This window comes from Dama dama, chromosome 30, assembly GCF_033118175.1.
Source record: "Dama dama isolate Ldn47 chromosome 30, ASM3311817v1, whole genome shotgun sequence".
In the NCBI taxonomy this organism is placed as follows: domain Eukaryota; kingdom Metazoa; phylum Chordata; class Mammalia; order Artiodactyla; family Cervidae; genus Dama; species Dama dama.
This window is the reverse complement of record NC_083710.1, coordinates 73,535,856-73,548,721: the sequence shown is the minus strand read 5'-3', so window position 1 is coordinate 73,548,721 and position 12,866 is coordinate 73,535,856. Positions and strand designations below refer to the sequence as shown.

The following is a 12,866-nucleotide window of genomic DNA, read 5'->3' as shown; positions in this document are numbered from 1 at the left end:
CAGGTCCTTTTAATGCTGCAGCATGAATGTAGGTAAGAGACCCTGGAGATTTGCCAAGTTTTTTTTATGGATACATTCATTTATAGAGAATTTTCTGTTATTTGTATTATATGTCCTTTTGGCCCACTTCTGTGAATCTCCTCACCCTCGCATGCAAAGGATTTTGACTTGTTAATTTGCTGTTGGTTTGTATACTTTGATACAAATTATTTTGTGTATTGGCCCTAGTTTTGCAAATTGATGGCAGAAACTGTATTTAGACTTCTAAAATACAGTCAGACTTTCCAATTTTTCATAGGCCCTAGCTTAATCTTTTGCTTTTAAAAAGTAACCCTTAATACATAGGTATTAAATATTTGATTGACCACTTCATTTCAGAGAAGTGTGGCTTATTTCTTTTTTAAAAAATTGTTTTTTTACAAAAATCCAAATGACTGATTGTCCATGTTGTTTTGAATTGGTGCGTTTGTCATTTAGTGTCACTCTTCCAGGGAAGCTCTGAGATCTGTAATATACAGATGAGCCTTGACTGCGAGCAGGCAGATTTGGAGGTCTGATGATTTCCTGCCAGTAATTCTGGTTTCTGAAAGATGTCAGCAGACAGTCTTTATACACCCACCCTGCTTTCCAACAACATGGGGATTTTATTTTCCTAAATCAGGCTGACTGCTTCACCTTCTACTTGAGAAGTTGTGGACTCCTGATTTCATTTAAATTTGTGTCTTTCTACAGTGAATTTCTAGAAGAGAAGAAGTGAGGCGTATACTTAACGATCAAAGATAAAGATAGGATAACCCACTGATCTTGAAACCACAGGGTGTATTTAATGGTGATAGTGTGGTATCTTAAAACAAAACAAAACAAAACTGGAAGTACTGGCAATTTATTTTTCTATTTGTTCCCCAGCTCAAGATATGTCTTCACAGATTCTCAGGTACTAAAATTACTCCAGAATTTTAGAACACATTGTTCCAGGGACAGAGAGGAAACATTAAATGGGAGACAAATCTTGTCAAAAGCTACCTTAGAACTTGGCCCAAACTTAATTCATCTCTACAAGCCAAAATTTAGTAGCCTCACAATTCTGAAAATGATGAGGTGGTGGAAGTGGTGGACGACACTAAGATCTACCTTTATTTAAACTACATTTGGAGCTTTCTATGAAAAGAAATAAACATGAGTTCATTTCACAAAGTGAAGAGTGTAGTTTCCATGTATTGCCTCTGGAATTGACCCTGTTACTTTGTTGATATGTCTTAGAGTGAGAAATCATTCCATCACTTTGTTTCTCTCGGAATTGTTTATGACTTTTAAAAAGAAAAACTACCACATCTTTCATTGAAAGACATACAAATGTCATAAAGAAATAATTTCTAGAGAAACAGAATGATGAGATGATTCCTCACTCTAAGAGTTGTCACTAAAGCAGTGAGATCAATTTTCAAGTGAACTAAAAACCAAAGTCATTGGTTTATAAATGATTCTAAGTGGAATCTGCGAATCCAAACTCATAGAGTTGACCTGCAAGTAAGTGGGAGGGCACCAATATGTTTTCTTCTTTAAGAACTTCCATTAAAAGAAAAAATTCTCTTAACCTATGTCCTTCTTCACTCTTGGCAGATATGGGCATTCAAAAAGAAGACAGTCCTAAGAATGGAGCCCAATTCATCTTGGTTATTTTTCAGAATATGCCAAAAATACATTTTTCATATACTGAATAATAGCCAGCTGATGGTCAACTGAAGAAGGCTTATCAAAAATTAGTGCCAACTGGGGCACCTAAAAAGCAAGGGCAGCTCTACAGATATAACATGAGTAGTTACTTTATCACATGAGCGAGCACTTTATCACTCAAAGGCTAAAAGAGTACAGTCGATAATGCTCTGGAAATGAATCATTGATGTGTTGCTTCTGTTAAAAGAGCAAAACAGCTTAGATACTAGGATATATGCGATTAAGAATATAGTCTGTTATGTCCAAACTGGGAGCATGCAGTTAAATGTTCAACATTGATAGTGTCTCTGTTAGGATGCAAGTATGTCTCATCACACAGGAAACCAAGATACAGAAATCTGGGCATCAGCAGTGTGTGCTAATTTAGGAATCACGTGGTTTAGCCCTTGCTGTGGGACAGCTCACATGTCCACTTCCTGGGCCTTGTATTAAGGTGAATGGGCTCTCCCTTGACTTCATTTACTGCCAGTCCTGCTCTGGTAAAACCTCTTCCTCATCTGTTGATTGCATTTCCCTGTCTCCTTCCAGCCCACACCAGCCTTTCTTTTTGAGAAGTAGGAAGGTTCCACAACATGTAGGGGACACTGAAATCTTTCTGTCCTCACTAGACTCTAGCATCTTTCTCAGTGAATGCTAATTGGTAATAGCTCTCTCCATTACCTGGCTGTACATGCACATAAGAAGTCCTGAGGACTTAAAGCCCTAATGTCTAAGTGAAAGTGGAAATTGCTCAGTCATGTCTGACTCTTTGTGACACCATGGACTATACAGTCCATGGAATTCTCCAGGTCAGAATACTGGAGTGGGTAGCCTTTCCCTTCTCCAGGAGATCTTCCCAACCAGAGGTCGTGCCCTGGTCTCCAGCATTGCAGGTGGGTTCTTTACCAGCTGAGCCACAAGGGAAGCCCAGGAGGCTTGTCTATTCAGTAGCAGTTTGTTTAGGAAAAAGTTCTTACTGTATCCACAGGTACAACTTAAAGAAACCATCCAAGGTCTTCCTGGTAAAATGGATACTGAATTAGCAGAATTAGGATCAAACTTGAGTGTTGGACAGAGACAACTATTGTGCCTTGCCAGGGCTTTTCTCAAGAAAAATCGGATACTGATTATTGATGAAGCCACATCAAACGTGGATCCAAGGTAATGAGCTGAGATCTATAAAGCCTGGTATCCAAGATTTAAATGTGGTAAATGGAAAACTTTTAGCAATGCTAAGAAAAATTTCTAAGAGCTCTCATTGTCTTAAAGGTATCTCTTGTTAATATTAATTCCAGAAAACAAAAGAAGAAACCAAGACATGTTATATGGTGTAAATGTTATTATGAGGCATACTGAGAGAGCTATATTCCTAAATCCAGCTCCTGATACTTTCAAGCAATTTTGAGGGAAGACTATTTTCCATTGTTTTATGAAAAATAGTAAATTTCTAAGAGCTTTTATAGTTATATTTTTAGGAACAAGATTATGCCTTAAAGTGTCCATTTTAAAAACATTATAAAAATATCATATGATGTTTTAAAGTCTTAAGTCAACTTTTCCAGTTGATATTGAACTAAATTAACTTCTTTAATTCTAGAACTGATGAGTTAATACAAAAAACAATCCATGAGACATTTGTTCAATGCTCTGTGCTAACCATCACAAACAGACTGAGCAACGTTGTTGACAGTGACAAGATAATGGTAAGACCCTCACCTGCAGAGTTTCAGTTGTTTCTATTTATGCTCAGCTTTTCAACTTACCTTTCCTTGTAAAATTTGATAGGAACCTCCAGTAATTTAATTTTCTCTATTTCCCCTGTCATCCCTGACAATAACTCAAGTACTTAACTATACTTTCATAAGGTCTATTAAATAATATATCTAGTAATTTCCTATTTTTATATTAACACATTATTGACCAGGGGATTTTTGCAAAAACTAACACCTGTGGCAGGTGATTTGTTATGTAGGTGAATATTGAAACATCTCTGGTCAGTAACATTCAGGTAGCAAAAGATGTATCAATGCATCTCTGGTCAATAATGAGTTAAAAGTTTATTAAATTGTCATTTTTTAAAAGATGTCCAACCATGAGAATATGCCAAATCCAAGTTATGGCTTCATATTTCAGAGAGGTAGAACACCATCATTTTGGCTGAGTCACAACTGCATCAGCATTTTTGTATTCCCTTAATCAAAAAGTTAGCCTTTCATTTAGACTACCAGGAAGTTGTTGGCTAAGGTTGCAGGATTTCACAACTGTTGCTGTCAGAGATGAGTCCATGAGATAAAAGGGCCTCATGAGAAAAACAAAGTATTTCAACAGAATTAATACAGGAAATTTGCTACATGGAAATCAGAGGGCTAGAAAAATGAAACACTGGGGTAATAATTTTAGGAAGCAGCTATCATGTCCTAGGAGAGATCTCCAGACCTAAGAACTGAGAGGAGAAGCTGTAAAGAGTCAGTGCTCAGACCTCCAAGGAGAGGTCCCTGCCCAGTTGCTGGTCATATTTGTGAGGGAGCAGGATGGGCTGGTTCTCCATTTGCTAACAGAAGTTGGGAGCTTTCGTCACCTCTCACTGCTGAGGCGATGCTGCAGGAGCAGCAGAAACCAGGTAGACCACTGGCTCTGACTCCCACCTTCAGTGTCCCTCAAGCGCCTGCTACTGGCAGAACCTAACAAAGGGCCAGCAGGCCAAGGGTACTCTGAAACGTGATTTGCAGAAACCCAGCCACTGCATCACAGATGAGAGTATAAAAAGAAAAGTGGATGGGGGCTGAGGTACTGCAGATAAACAACCAGCCCATCTCTTACACAGTATATCTGGACTCTACACACACAGCAGGCTCCAAGTTTTGGTTTCTGGATGTCCATCTAGTATCTTCCAGGTTTGATTGGTTCTTTCTTCCTTAGTAATTTAATAATCTAGTAATCTCCTTCCTTAGCTTTATTTCCTTCCTTCCTCCTTCTATGCCTCTTCTCTCTCATTTTCATCTTCTCTCTTTCTTTGTTCTTTCCCTGCTGGTTTATAAATGTTAGGATGTGGCTTTATAAAAAAAGAAAATCATCCCTCAAAGGAAAATTGAGTTGTGTGAATTGTCAGTAGATATTAACCCCTTGCCTTTTCATTAACCCCTTGTTGGTGGCATCATTTGCAAATATTTTTTCCCAATCTGTAGGTTGTCTTTTCATTTTGTTGATGATTTCTTTTGCTATGCAAAAGTTTCTAAGTTTGATTAGGTCCCATTTGTTTATTTTTGCTTTTATTTCTTTTGCCTTGAGAGACTGATCTAAGAAAACATTGCTACCATTTATGTCTGAGAATGTCTTGCATATTTCTGTTCTAGGAGTTTTATGGTGTCATGTCTTATACTAGGTCTTTAAACCATTTTGAGTTTATTTTTGTATATGATGTGTGGGAGTATTCTAATTTTATTGATTCTCATGTAGCTGTCCAGCTTTCCCAGCACCACTTGCTGGAGAGACTGTCTTCTCCATTAACCACAGGTGATAAAGACCTGTGTTTTAATACTGCATTTTTTTCTTCTTCAACATGAAAAGGAGTAGTTATGTTTTATTGTGCTATGTTTAAGTAAAACTACACAATTTGGGTCGTCTAAAGTAACATGGCATATTATAGAGTATTTAAATTACTATGTGGATGTGACAGATTCAATTATTCTTGAACTCTTTTGAGAAAGCCGTCCTTAGCAATGATTCACAGGAGTAAACAAAAAAATTAACTGGAAAATGAGACAATGTTTCCAATTAGATACCATGGGATGGAATGAACTGTGATACCTAGATATGGAAAAAATAACCTGCTTCCCGTTTAGAGTTTCAGTGTATTCTCTTAAGATACAGTTATTCTAAATATGACCTAAGTGAAGAACTAAGTACCACCTAACATCAGAACTATTTTTATAGCTATGTCATTTAAGCCAGTGGTTTCAGACTCTCTTTTCTACTGTAAAACCATTACACAAAGTCACTAATAAAGTAGAAAGGCAGAGTTATGAGCCCCTTCCTCTCCCTTTTAACTTTCATCTAGGGGAATATCAGTGTGCACAAAAGGGCCAAAAGACCCTCGCCCTTCAGGGCCAAGGCCCCTGAAGAAAGAAAGAAAAAGAAGCAAAGAAAGACAATTTGGCTTACTTCACTCTGTATAATGGGCTCCAGTTTCATCCATCTCATTAGAACTGCTTCAAATGAATTCTTTTTAATGGCTGAGTAATATTCCATGGTGTATATGTACCACAGCTTCCTTATCCATTCATCTGCTGATGGGCATCTAGGTTGCTTCCATGTCCTGGCTATTATAAACAGTGCTGCGATGAACATTGGGGTGCACGTGTCTCTTTCAGATCTGGTTTCCTTGGTGTGTATGCCCAGAAGTGGGATTGCTGGGTCATATGGCAGTTCTATTTCCAGTTTTTTAAGAAATCTCCACACTGTTCTCTATAGCGGCTGTACTAGTTTGGTGGGATGTTTCGAGAGAACAGCATCGAAACATGCATATTATCTAGGGTGAAACAGATCACCAGCCCAGGTTGGATGCATGAGACAAGTGCTCGGGCCTGGTGCACTGGGAAGACCCAGAGGGATCGGGTAGAGAGGGAGGTGGGAGGGGGAGATCAGGATGGGGAATACATGTAAATCCATGGCTGATTCATGTCAATGTATGGCAAAAACCACTACAATATTGTAAAGTAATTAGCCTCCAACGAATAAAAATAAATGGAAAAAAAAAAAAAAAAAAAGAAAGACAATTTGTGAAAACAGATTCAAATCCTCTGCAGTTCAGATTGGGCTACCCACCCGGGTAATGTGTGGGCTGTGAGCATTAGAATTTGAAGCTCGATTTCTTACTTGCTTCTTTAGCCTTATTCAAAGAAAAAATTGGATTTCTAGAGATTTCTTCTGTGCAAAGCAATTCTGCTAATGCTGCTATGTAGCAGCTCCTTTTGCTAGTCTTTCACTCTGAGAGTAATAAACTACAAAGTTAAGCTGAAGAAGCATCTTACCCTCTCAGACTAGGGATTCTGCCCCTCTTAGCAGCTAACAATCCAGGACCCTATCAACTAAAAAGAAAACACAACCATGACACTGAGAGATATGTTTTATGTGGCGAACAGCCTGAGTGAGGACTTCAAGCCCAGGACACAGCATCTTAGATAATGCTGAGAAATGGTTCTGAAGAGTGAAGAGAGGAAGCCAGGGTACATATGAGTTTTTGCAACAAAAGACCAGGTAGTCAGAACAACAAAAGGTTACTTTTCAAGAAAACCAGATGTCTCAAGTTAGTGAATTTAGGGCTTTCCTATTTTTGGGAAGATGCAAAGTCTGGGCTCACTGAAATGCTTCGTTTGATATGCATCTTAGCTATCTGGGGCCAGGGTCTTGTCTTTTTCTCCTCCTGAGTCTCCTCAGGGTGTGCTGCTGGGAGAGGCTGCAGCGTTCTCTTTCCATCCTGAGTTCCTTCGGGGCTTAGTGTCAGGGCAGCTCTAATGTGGTGGGCTTGATGGTTGCAACATCCTCTGTTTAGTGATACTACAGGCAATTGTTTAGTTCACAACCCTAATGAAACTCTGGAGAAATTTACTTTTTTCCCAAATATTGTTCATATTCTATCAAACCAACTTGACAATTAATTTGCTGTCAGGTCACTGCCATCTGGTTTGTCTGACATTAACCTGCTTTTTAGATAAATTGAGTTTGATTTTCTTGAACCAGGAAATTTCCCAGCTCTGTGTATCTGTATAAATAACCTTCAAAGCTCAGAGTTTGAGCTAAAAGACTGACTAATGATAACTACCCCAAATGCCTTTGGCAGAATTTTAAAATATCACACACTGCTGAAAACTTTCATTTTTTCTTCCTTTCCTGTAATGTTATAATAAAAGGTCAGGTTAGGCCTTTGTCTGCCTAGTAGAACAAGGCAATCAAACCATTAAAACACCAGCCAGGTCTACCACCCAAATAGATTTTCTCTACTCTTCTCCTCCTGTTGCTTTACAAAATATTGTCTGAGTTATAATACTTTATTGCAAAACACTGTATACTATGGGTTTTATTTTTTTCTGCTGATTAACAGGTCTTGGATTCAGGGAAACTGGAAGAATATGATAAGCCACATGTTTTGCTACTCAATAAAAACAGCGTATTTTACAAGATGGTACAACAACTGGGCGAGGCCGAGGCTGTTGCTCTCACTGAAATAGCAAAACGGGTAAGCCTGCTGCAGAGAGTTCTAATTAAAGTTCATCTCCAGGGTTCACTCTTAACACTGCCGCTGCTGCTGCTATGTCGCTTCAGTCATGTCCGACTCTGTGCGACCCCACAGACGGCAGCCCACCAGGCTCCGCCGTCCCTGGGATTCTCCAGGCAAGAACACTGGAGTGGGTTGCCATTTCTTTCTCCAATGCATGAAAGTGAAAAGTGAAAGTGAAGTTGCTCAGTCGTGTCCAACTCTTAGCGACCCTGTGGACTGCAGCCTACCAGGCTCCTCTGTCCATGGGATTTTCCAGGCAAGAGTACTGGAGTGGGTTGCCATTGCCTTCTCTTAACACTAGGGGTCTGGTAACAAGCACTCTGTGCCCTTTTCAATTAGAAGCTTCCAGAAACTAAGCTTCATGACTGGGTCTTAATAACACGTGGCAGGTGGAAGGCAGATCTGCTCAGAATATGCAGCAGTGGTGGGGTGGGGTCAGGATGTGTGTGCAGTGAGAGATGGCAGATTGGACTTCCCACACAGTTGGACTCTGGGTTCAGATTCTCATGGAACACAAAACACTCTCATTTTGCAGAACCTTTACATTTCATTCTGATTGGTGCTCAGCACGTTTGTAATACAAGTGCTATCAAGGGACATCCAGCAAATATGAGCGTTTAAGGAAAAATTTTTGGAATATTTTGGGTCTAAGAAGATCTACCAGGGAAAAGTATAGGTCTCTTCTGTTTTCTAATCTGTAAAGAAAATACCTACCTGATACTGTCACTTTCTCCCTAATTCCCTGTTGTTTAGACTTAGATCCAGTTACCCGCCCCCCCCCCCCCATGCTTCCTCTACCTTCTAGAAGATGAAATTGTCATCAGAACAAATCAAGAACTCACAGTACCTAACTCCATAGTCAGAATGGTGCTTGAAGGTTTACAAAGCACTTTCTCACAGATGAGGTGTGTGAAGCACTAAGCAGTGTACAGAGTGTGAGAAGGGTTCTCAATGGATAACATTCAGGTCACGTGGCGTCTTCCTAACAATGGTCAGGTCCTACAAATGTGGTAACTGAGGTTTGGTTAAGGGACTTAACCAATGTCATGTAGCTTCCTGTAACTCTTTCTGGAACAAGGGGGGGGTGGGGTTGATGGAGGGAGGGAAGGTCTGGTGTTCTTGCCCCTTGAGATGCATGGCTCAGGGTGGAATGAAGCTTCACATTGAAACTTTACCTCTGGACATTAAATCATGGGTCATATTTCCTTCTTTATACTTTTCTGCATTTCCCAGATTTTCACTTGTATGTAGAATAAAATTACTTGTGTAATATTTAAAATATCACGTAAAGAAAACATGCCCCAGTATATAAGTACTTCTTTATGAAAAGTTTATCTGAAATATACCCTAAATTCCATCTGTCCCTGTTTCATCTCATTCTTCCTCTTCAGAAATGAAGAAATGAAAAGCTATACCTTTCACTGTTCAAAGGGTAGGAAATTGCACAGAACTGGGTGAATAGTTGACAGAGTCATTCAAATTTAGGTTCGGGGATGACAGTCTGTGTTCTGAACTTTTCAAAGTACTTATATTGTATGCAGATATAGAGTAGCTGCACTTGGAGCCCTATATATATATTTTATGCCGGAAAATCAGAGTGCTTTCAACTACTCTAGTGTGTCTCCCAGTCAAACCTTACTTCCAAAGATTTGATAGTCATTTGTGATTCCCTATATAACCTAGTTACAGAACAGCCAGGAATCTCCCAAACCCTTTTGGTCTTTTGAGCTTAGGTATTTCACATCAAAGAAAAGTGTCCCTACCTATGTGTCAAAGTCTTCATTTAAAAACCGCTGTCACTGTATATTATCAAGACATTGAGTAATGGGAAATTGATCACAGAATTTTGGATAGGTCCAGATAATAGGATTCAACACCCTCATTTTACAGGTGAGGTAACTAAGACACCTTAGAAGGAAGATGGCCCTATGTACTAATATATGTGGTGTTAATCTAATTTGCAGCAGATACAGAATTAGAAATCTTTTCTTTCAGTGAATTTTTTAAATCAAGTGTAACATTCATGCAGAAGTAAACACTGGCCATAGAGCTATAAATCTTGTATTCCTGGTTTAGTAATCCTGCACCTACTCTAACAATATTAGTGGTAGGTTACATTTGTGTTCAGTTCAGTTCAGTCGCTCTGTCGCATCCGACTCTTTGCAACTCTATGAGTCACACCACTCCAGGCCTCCCTGTTTATCACCAACTTCCGAAGTTTACCCAAGCTCATGTCCATCGAGTCAGTGACGCCATCCAGCCATCTCATCCTCTGTTGTCCCCTTCTCCTCCTGCCCCCAATCCCTCGCAGCATCAGGGTCTTTTCCAATCAGTCAACTCTTCGCATGAGGTGGCCAAAGTATTGGAGTTTCAGCTTCAACATCAGTCCCACCAATGAACACCCAGGACTGATCTCCTTTAGGATGGACTGGTTGTATCTCCTTGCAGTCCAAGGGACTCTCAAGAGTCTTCTCCAACACCATAGTTCAAAAGCATCAATTCTTCGGTGCTCAGCTTTCTTCACAGTCCAACTCTCACATCCATACATGACCACTGGAAAAACCATAGCCTTGGCCAGACGGACCTTTGTTGGCAAAGTAATGTCTCTGCTCTTTAATATGCTAGTTCTTTATAATTTATTTTACATTGTTCTCACATATATGATTTCACTTAATCTCATGATGGTCCATTTTTATCAATGTCATAGATGAGGAGATTGGGTCCAGGGCTCACCCAAGGTCACAGACCTGGTCCAGGGAGCACAGAGGGGCAATTACTGGGGGAGGCTGAGGGCTGCCCTAGATACTGCATTCTGTGTCGAGTCTGAGAACATTGTGCTCCTTCTGTCACATGGTAGCCAAGGCTGGACTATCACCCAGGTTCATAGGGTGGCAGAACATGACTGTTGGATTTCAGTCCTGCCACTGGCTCAGGTTACCCCTATGGAAAGACATAATGAAATACTTATCCTGATTCCCATCCCAGTTGAGTATCTTCTTGACATTATTTCTGCATGTGCTCAATCCCCTTAAGAGAACAAGCTGTCAGACTGTCAACTTTTTAAAATTTTGTTTACTTACATTTGGCTGCATTGTGTCTCTGTTGCTGTGCACAGGCATTCTCTAGTTGTGGCAAGTGTGGATTATGGGCTTCTTCAGGGTGCTCGGGGTTCTCATTGTGGTGGCTTCTCTTGTTGCAGAGCACAGCTTCCAGGGTGTTCAGGCTTCAGTAGTTGCGGCACACAGCCTCAGTAGTTGTGGCACATGGGCCCAGTTTTTTCATGGCATGTGGGATCTTCCTGGACCAGGGATCGAACCTATGTCCCTTTGCTTTGGCAGGTGAATTCTTACCACTAGACCACTGGGGAAGCCTAGAAACACACTGCCTTAGTGAGGAGGACTTTAAAACTTCTAAACATGTTGTTTTTGTCTTTTTTCTCCTCAGGTGTACTTCAAAAGAAAATAGCCAGGTAGCACTCACAGTGACAAGGTGATTATGAAGGCTTTCAATGGACAGTCCTCAGACTTAATTTCAGAGTCAGCATTGCAATTCTACCATACAGTCACGTCTGTTCTGAAGGCATTTATCCAATAGTTTTTGCACTGCATGAGCTTTATTATATTTTCCTTATACAAGCAATAAATATTTACAGATACAAAATCTTAATTTGATTCCAAGCTCTTGCAAAAGGATTTTTATTTGTATATGATACTATTTTTTTTTTCTTATCCAAATCAGTGATGTAGGCCACCAGTAAAAGCTGTCTACCAGGTTTTGTGTCTTGAGAGACTCCAGAGCCAGAGCTCATTCTCTAAGGTACAAATTGAAGTCATCACAGATGTTTTTTGCTTCTACCCAAATTATATACTGCTGTCCAATTATATTAGACAGGATTCTATTTATTTGAAGACTATGTCAAGTTGCCTTTTTGTCTCACCACTTCTTTTAACAGAACTGGGTTCCATTATCCTACCCAAAGACTTCTGGTTAAAACAGTACAGAGAAAATGGGAAAAACAAAAAATATAGATTAGTTTAAGTGACATTATATGAGAGCAGGGCATCCTTCCTCCAGAAAAAAAAAATACAGAAGGACAACATTATATATTTTAAAAGAGAAGGGAGAGAAAATATACTTTTTGAAAATAGGAGCCCTTCTAGGTGATTTGGTAAACAAGAAGATATATGATCAGTTATCTTCTAGATTGAGGATTTTGTTTTTACATTTTTTTATCATGAAATATATACAACAAAATTTGCCACATAACTGTTTTTAAAGATACAGTTGTAGTGGCACTAATCATATTCAGTATGCTGTGCAACCATCAATGTCTGGTTAATTTCTGGTAATTTTAGGACTATTCAGTTTGTTATTTCTACGGAATCAATTTTGGTTAAGTTTCATTTCTCTAGGAGTGAATCTGTTTCTGTGAATTTTAAGTTTAATTAGCATAAGGTTATTCACAATATCTTATATGTTTAATTTCTGCAGCATTATAATTGTGGCTTAATGCTTTTTAATTTTGAGTCTTTTCTTTTTATAAATAGTTTTACATGACTTTTTCCTATTTTCAAAGAATCAGTTTTTTTGGCTTGTTTGAATCTCTCTGGTTTTTTTGTTTTCTAGTTCATATTCTTTCTTTCCTTCCACATTTGAGATTTTTTTCTCTAATTTCTTAAATTGGAAACATTAATTTTTAACTTCTTTTTATAGTTACATAAAGCCTGTTTCGTTTTTTTTTTCCCCCTAAGTCCCACTTTAGCCACAGCCTACAAGTTTTGGTACTTAGCACTGATCAATAACCATAGCATTATGTATTTCTGATTTCTAATTTGATTCATTAATTATATCTTTTATACATGAGTTATTAAGTGTA

The 12,866-nt window shown here is 39.0% G+C and overlaps 1 protein-coding gene across 1 annotated transcript in view; it reads left to right on the top strand.

Annotated features, from left to right (window-relative positions):
• The window catches only part of LOC133049362 (ATP-binding cassette sub-family C member 4-like), a 109,241-nt gene extending 96,765 nt beyond the window's left edge, over positions 1–12,476 (top strand). The window contains exons 28-31 of the mRNA XM_061133339.1: positions 2,702–2,874; positions 3,311–3,416; positions 7,814–7,948; positions 11,435–12,476. Coding sequence (XP_060989322.1) covers positions 2,702–2,874; positions 3,311–3,416; positions 7,814–7,948; positions 11,435–11,455 — 435 coding nt within the window. The 3' untranslated portion in view covers positions 11,456–12,476. The remainder of the gene's footprint in view (positions 1–2,701; positions 2,875–3,310; positions 3,417–7,813; positions 7,949–11,434) is intronic.
• Positions 12,477–12,866: the final 390 nt, after the last annotated feature.